Below are 7782 nucleotides of genomic sequence, written 5' to 3' on the forward strand. Positions count from 1 at the left end.
AATACCAATTAAACACAAAAAAATCGTAGTACAAGTGATGCTATATCAACAATAATGCATCTCACTCTGAAGCATCTTAAAGTCCTGTGGTATATGCTAGACTGCTCTTTGTCAATTTTAGTTCTGCCTTTAATTCAATCCAGCCAGATATCATGCTTAGGAAATTAGTTCAGTTAAATGTAAATCCCTTTTTAATCAGGTGGTATCACTCATTTTTGTCAAATAGGCCACAGCAGGTGAAGTTTAATTCCTCCTTGTCTGATCCAGCAGTGTGCAGCACTGGTGCCCCCAAGGGTGTGTCAGTTCACCTCTTCTGTTCACACTGTACACCAATGACTGCATCAGCTCTGAGCCAAACCAATATATAGTTACATTTTCAGATGATACTGTCCTTCTCAGTTTGCTTACTAAAAGAAAGCAATATCAGCTTCCACCAAGTTGCTGTGGACAAGTTTGTTAACTGGTGCGATTTACATCAGCTTCACATTAATACTAGTAAAACTGTGGAAATGTTGGTAGCAGGGATGGAAATAAAAATTTTTGTCCACCTGCCGCTGTGGCTGGTGGATTTCAAAATCTACCAGCCACTCAATGTTTTTACCAGCCACTTTCTGGTTTTTAACCGACAATGTGTAACTGCATGTGAAAATTAATACTACAAGATCTACAATACTTAAGCAGTTTATTTAATCTCAAGTCTCAATGAAACACTGACACTTTCTCTTTCTCTCTTATACATACACAAACTTATATACATTTTATTAAATGAGTAGGGCAGATTAAACAAAAAACTAACATTCCTCCACCCATCCTCCCCCCTCCCAGTACAATTTACTCCTGCTCATCAGAATCAGATTCTGAAGTTTCAGAGGTGCTTTCCTGAGCGTTCTTCTTCCCCTCCATGAACTCTGGCCTTGTAGGCCGGATGCTAGCCTGATGCCAGAGCTGGATAGCAGGGGTGGGGTCATAAATCTCAGTAGAGGGACTGGATAGCTGGACAGTCAGTAGGTCACAGAGGCTTCTTGATGTAAGACGGGACCTCCAGTCATTTTTCACTAACTTCATTTGATTGAAGCCTCTTTCACAGTCTGCAGTAGAGGCTGGTACGGTGAGATGAGGTCAACCAGGCTGAGGATGTCGGGGCACTGCGGTTGCTCAGACCTGTTGATTTCTGGCCAGGTCTTCATGTGGAGACTCTCTCCCGTCTCATACAGTCTGGTCTTGAGTATGGTCCACTGATCTGGGATGAGCTCAACAGCGACCCCCCGAGGATGTCAGGATGCTCTGGAAGTGTGTAGTTAATTCCTCCACTTCTGATTCACCAAATTCTGAAAAAGAGACGGACATAATGAAACAACATTGAGTTATATACTTTCATGACTTTGTAGATGAAATGTTATGTATGAACCTAAACCACATACATACCTTTAGAGGGATCTGCGTCAGGCCAACTGTTCAGATTCACTAACTTTGTAGCTTGGAGAATCCCTATGGTCATGTGGGTGAAGCGACTTTGCAGACTGGCAGAGTTTGTCGAGCAGCTCAAACTTGGCCTTCATGACACGGTTTAGGACGCTGTCATCAGTCTCGTGCTCCTTCATACAGGCTTTCAGCTTGGGCCCAGGTCTGTGGTACATTTACATTAGTAAGTTTATTTAAGATATTCAGCTAAGCAGCAAACACATTAACACAACTTTTCAGTTCTCTGACACTCACCTGGTTTTGTATTTTGTGAGCACTGTTTGGGTGGCTGTCAGGCAGCTGTGTACTTCAGCCACTGTGATAGCTGATAGGTTTGAAGAGTCGGAGAGAGGCTGCTGAGGTGAGTCAGGCAATCATGCATGAAGTTGCAAAACATGAAAAATGCTGGATCCCGGCAGGTTTGGAAGTAGTGGCGTGCTTTGCTCTTCTGCACTGCATTCACCCCTTCAGCATCTGGGGACTGAATCTTTATACAAAATCTGTGAAATTAATAAAGAAAAGTCCATTAGTCAATTTAACATTTTTATATAAGTGTTTTATAAGTGTAAGTTAGTTAAATTTATTAAATTACACTGAACAAATTCCTGACAATAAACGGACCTAACCTTTTAACTTAACATTCGAGTTCTCTACACTGTTATTTAGCTTACCTGGTCTAGGTGCTGGGTAAGTCCCTGGTAACCCCTCAAAAAATAGTCAGTGGCCCTGAAGAGGTGACAAACCCACCTGGTGCCTCCAACCCTAGTTGGTACAAGGGGATTCTGGCCCAGAATCTTGAAGCTGTGCTTTATGTTTGCCCTGTTGAGAGCACTTTTACAATAGAATGTATGCAGCCCTGACAGCACATCTTCAATCTGTTTTGCCATAGAGCAGCTCTTAATGGCATCCTTGAAAGCTAGTTCCAGGCGGTGTGCCATACAGTGAATACCCAGGACGTGCATGTTACTTCCTCTCAGCCTGCTCACTACTCCTTTACGTGTCCCTGTCATCACCGACGCACCATCTCTTCTCTCTTCTCCACTGACCTCCCTCATCATGTCGTCTATTGCCTGAGCGATGTTCTCACCGTCTGCTTTCTCCACATCCTGTATCCCTACAAAGTGGACCTCCACCTTGCCTCGGTTGCACAAGCGCGTATACAGCATTTCCTGTTCCATCAGGGCAGTGTCAGTAGACCCGTCAGACATAATGGAGAGGAATTTCGCTGCTGCTATCTTTGACTGAATGGTCTTCCTCTCAGCTGCAGCTATGTGCTTAATAAACACCCTGGCTTGCTTCCGATTCACGTATGTGCTACCTGTGCTAATTCCCTTTTTCTCATCTAATCTATAAAATGAAAATGGAAAAATAAACAATGAAAAGTACAGTTAGAAGTAAATATCGTACCATAGCACTCATGTTATAGGCTACTTTATGCATATAAACTAGCCTAGCTACTGACATTAGTTACATGGGCTCTATATTCTTCTGACCTTATTCAGCATTTAATCTACAATTCAACATTTCATAGACAAAAAAAAAAAAACACTTACTTGCATTGCCATTCATAATCTTTTTTCGCGATTGCGTGGGAGTTCCTAAACAGGAATTTCATCTTATCCAACTGGGCCGTCTTCAGGCTGGTAGGTGCCTTCATGGCAGCCGCATTCTCCGCGGCTGCTTTTCCCTGTGCTCTCTTTTTTACCTGGATGTGGCATTTGGACGATTCGTGGTCTTTTATGGCTTCCAGTTTCAGGTTTTTAGTCCCAACAATGAAACTATTAGTTTTGGCATCTTCTGAAGCGTGTTCATTATCAGATTTGTCTCGTCGTAAACTAACCAATCGCGGGATTCCCCATTGTCTGCTTTTCTCCATCGTTCTTTAAAAAAAAGTTTTTTGACTTTCGCCTCTTTGTCCACTGGCTCCTTCTGAGATGTTTTCTCAGAGGACCTCTTAACGCCTGCGATGTAAGGCCACATTGTTTTTGAAAGTGTGCCGCCTCTAAAGTGTCCGGGTGAAACGGTATGCTATTTTTATTTACCCGCCACGGTGGCCGGTAGGTGAAGCGAGTTTACCCGCCACAACACAAAATCACCCGCATTTGGCTGGTGGCGGGTGCTAATTTCCATCCCTGGTTGGTAGATCCAAGATCAGCTGGAGATCAGAGCCCTGTGGCCATTCATGGTTTTCACATCAAGCACGTGTCCTCCTTTAAATATTTAGGAGTGCATATTGACAATGACCTAAATTGGCGCACACATGTAACAAATGTCTGTGCCAGAACTCATCAGCGTCTTTATTTTTTACGCAGACTTAGAGTGTTTGGGGTCTGTACAAATATCATGTTTGACCGACTCATCATCCTCTATAAAGCAACAATAGAGTCACTTCTTTGGTATGGTATAACCAGCTGGTTTGGAAATTTGACAGTTAAATCCAAGACGCAGATTTTTAATTTGGTTAAGACGGCAGGCAAAATTATGGGAACACCTGCACCCCTCAACCTGCAGGAGCTTTTTAATCATGCAACAATCTGGCATGCTAAGATCATCCTATCTGATAACTCTCATTTGTTGTTTTCAGAGTTTGAGTTATTGAACTCAGGAGTGAGGTAGAGGGTTCCTCTGTGCAAATATAATAGGTATAAGCACTCATTTGTTCCTCTCGCAGTTAAGCTCATAAATGAGCAGCACTGAATGTATGACCACGAATTCTATTAATGTAAATTGTGACTGAATGTATGTATGGATAGGAATGAATTACTGCATTTTTACAATGGATTGTAAGGATATTTATATTTCCAAATGGATACATTTTTTTTTTTTTATTAACTGCCTTTTTAGAAAATGGTAACTTGTAATTTTGCACAGCTACTTGAGTAGCCTTTATGTTTAATGTCTAACTGTTTTTAACCCTGTGTTTGATGTGTGTCTATGTTAATCTTGCAGCAATTTCTCTCTGTCCAAAACAAATTTCTCTTTTGGGAGACTAATAAAGAGACTTTGACTTTGAAGCAGAGGAGGAGGCTGCAGACTGCAGCATCAAGATATGCAAACGACCAAGAGTGAAACTCCCTCAAAGACACCAGAAATATCAAGAGAACAAGGAGAGGACCCTAAGCTGATGCAAATCTAAAGGCAGACAGGGAAAACATCATCTGGCTCAGAGGACAGGAGCCAGAGGGTCAATAAAATCTCCACCTACGGGCATGACGAAAAAGCAGTAGCTATGCGTGAGTGTTAAAATCCACACATTTTGCTGGAGAAGGAGGCCCCAACCCCTGAAAATTATATATTGTCATGAGGAGCATGCTCTACCTTTTTCCAGTGTGTTTGAGTTAAGATTAAGGGTTTATAAATATAACCTACATACAAAAAATTAGAGTAAGATGAATTTATTGGTCCCCCAGGGAAATTGATGAGGTGTAGTCATTCACAGTCAATTTAAAATGGATTGCACATATACTATTAGATTATATGAACTAGAGTGTGAATGTAAGAAGCTGCAGTGAAGGTTTTTAAATCTACTGTCCCATCTGAAAGTCTCCAACCTATTGTATCATGCCATAACTATGGATAAATTATTGGCTAAGTAAAATTAAACTTGCATAACTATCTTATTATTGAAGAAGCTGCTACAGGAAGTCAAGTAACACAGGAAGTTTGGTCAGAACATGACGTAGGATGCGTTAAATCAGCCCAGTCTGTGCGAATAACATTGAAAAAGGGAACTGCCTTTGAGCCTCCCCTGATGTACTCGTTAAAATTTAGCCACTTCAGTTTTGGATTTATAAAAGGTTTTCAAATAAAATAGTCATTTAAATTAATCCAAGATGGATATTTAGTAGTTATCATTTGAACATTTTAAGTTGTTTTTATATGCAGGCTGTAGATTATGCAGCAGTAACAGCAGTGGTAGTAGAATGAAAAGGGCAATAACACCTTATAAAGATTTTATCGATGAAGTGCGAATGTTAGGAAATGTCCTAAAATAGTGAAAAATGCCTGTGACAGGTGTCCAAAGTGATGTCAGACTAAAATTCTTTCTACTGCCAATCTCTCCTTTACATTTTGCCGTCAGAAATGTGCAGTGATTGGATCACTGCGCAAGGGGGGAAGTGATTAGACGGCTGCAGGCGGTATAGTGGTCACCGCCACAGTAGATAGGATTCTGCAGGAGTGCGACGTTTGTGCAGAAAAGTTAGAATTTTTTGCGATTTATTCCACTACCGGACGGACCATTCCGACAGTTGATGTTAGAGAACCAGTGACCCTTCAGAATCAGGTAAGCTCTGGGTGCCGGCTTTACCTCTAGCACTAATGTCTATGTTAACATGTACTAACACGCACATAAACCCCGCATGAAATGCTTACGGGACGTCCCATGCTTGTTTTTAGTTTTTTCAAAAGTCCGATTGAATGACCTCCACTCGAACAGCTGGAAGATAAATTGATCAGCTATCTAAGCCAAATGTATCAAATCCATGAGTGTGTTTCAACAGGTGAAAGGTGCCACGGAAGAAATATGTGCAGAGATTCCAGAAAACCTAATTCAGATAACTCCTGGAGATTGGGTATATGCATAGGCGGCGCTAGGCTATTTTTAGGGGTGCTGAAGCACCCCTAAATATCATCTCAGCACCCCTGAAAATAAAGTCCTTATTGTGATAATGTGAGATCGTTAAGTGCTCAAAGTAGTGGCGGTTTTTGACACGGGCGAACCGGGCAGCCACTTAACTTAAAAACATATATAAATAATCCTCTGTGCTGCGAAGCGTTTTTCTGTTTTCTATCATTTCACTGTGTGGGGAATTGGCAGATCAGCGCCCCCAGCAGCTGCAGGCGCCCTGCTTGCTGAGAGAGGTCAGCCCCCCCTACTTTCACAATGAAATGGACTAGTCCGTCCCACAGTGCGCCGCCAAAGATAAACAAACGGTGACAGGAGAAATGGGAAGTACACGGAGACGGAGAAAGACGAGTCTAAACGGTCTAAACTTTTCTGTTATGTCAATGGTCTAAACGCCAAAATGAAAAAAAGTTACCCAAGCGGCTCATTTAAAAGAAAAAAGCGAAAAGACATGTTTTCGGGAGCAGCAGGACCTTCATCAGCTCTACTTTGGTAGCCTACACAATGCATTCTCTGTTGATTAGTTGATTACATTTGCCTTCTGGTTGACAGCACAAAGGAGCGAGGAGAATAGAGAGGGAGAAGGGCAGAGAGAGCAAGATGAACAAGGGGAGAAAATGGCTAGGTAGCCTATAAGACATGTATATGGTAGGACTACTGTGTTTTATTTTCTCTTTTATTTGAAGATTATTTTCTAGTTGATTACAAAATGTTTTGTATGTGATTGTCAGTGATAGGACGGAGGGAAGGAGATAGAGGGAGAGAGGAGGATGGGGAGAGAGAGAGAAGGATGGAGAGAGAGTGGACAAAGAGAGGGACCTGGAAGAACCAGGTGAGAAAGTGGACATATATTATACGGGCAAAAACACTTAAAACATTCCATTCACATTATATTTACATATGCATTTCATGGAGGACTAGGCTCTTAAGAAAAAGAGATGTTGTGTTTTCCCCATCTGGTTCAGAGGCATTATTAGATTAGATGAAAAAGTTGAAAATCAACAGCAGAAAAAAACATGAATAATCTTGTCTAAAAATATGTTAAGGCTTATTTTACCATTCAAGGTATGTGCAGGGGTGTAGCTCCAAATTCTGGCCCCTGTGAAAGGCATTTTCTATGGGCCCCTCCCTGCAGCCAAAGCTATGAATTCTAGCATATTTTTGGGCCCTCCTCACATGAGGGCCCTGGGCACTCAGTCCCCTTCCCCCCCCAGTCCAACAACCCTGGGTATGTGTGCTGCAATAATCATGCTTTGTAGTTTCCATCTTTTTTCACAGCAGATTCCTTGAATCTGTTGATAGTTTGTCATAATTGCATATCTCAATCTGTCTATTTCTTTCCCCAAAACTCACAAGAAGTCATGATTTAAGGGTTTAAAAAAAAAGTCTTACGGGAGCATGCCCCCAAACCCCCCTAGCTTAACTGCTATCAACTTTTCATTAGGGGCTGAGCCCCCCCAAAGGTCATATCCTAGAATCACCCCTGGGTATATGTATGTACAAACGAAGGTGGGACCAACCAAGACGGGAAGGCCCATTGAAAGTCCTATTAGTAACACCAACAACCCTCAGAGTAGAAGGTAAGACGTATTAATTCCATCTTAACCATCGCTGCAGAGCAAATGACCCAACCAGAGTACGTGAAACAGTTAGGGGAGGAGCTTCAACCTCCAGAGCAGAACCTCCTGGATCGG

At 42.0% G+C, this 7782-nt stretch overlaps 1 protein-coding gene across 1 annotated transcript; it reads right to left on the bottom strand.

The window, feature by feature from the left end:
• Positions 1–665: 665 nt before the first annotated feature.
• On the bottom strand, positions 666–3362 carry LOC114559224 (zinc finger protein 862-like). The gene is made up of 5 exons (XM_028583782.1): positions 3015–3362; positions 2133–2808; positions 1717–1961; positions 1426–1626; positions 666–1328 (listed from the first exon to the last, which is right to left on the bottom strand). Exons 1-3 carry the CDS (start codon positions 3335–3337, stop codon positions 1929–1931), a joined length of 1032 nt encoding a protein of 343 aa, XP_028439583.1. The 5' UTR covers positions 3338–3362; the 3' UTR covers positions 666–1328; positions 1426–1626; positions 1717–1928.
• Positions 3363–7782: the final 4420 nt, after the last annotated feature.

The sequence above is a fragment of the Perca flavescens genome, chromosome 7, assembly GCF_004354835.1.
Source record: "Perca flavescens isolate YP-PL-M2 chromosome 7, PFLA_1.0, whole genome shotgun sequence".
Taxonomy (NCBI): domain Eukaryota; kingdom Metazoa; phylum Chordata; class Actinopteri; order Perciformes; family Percidae; genus Perca; species Perca flavescens.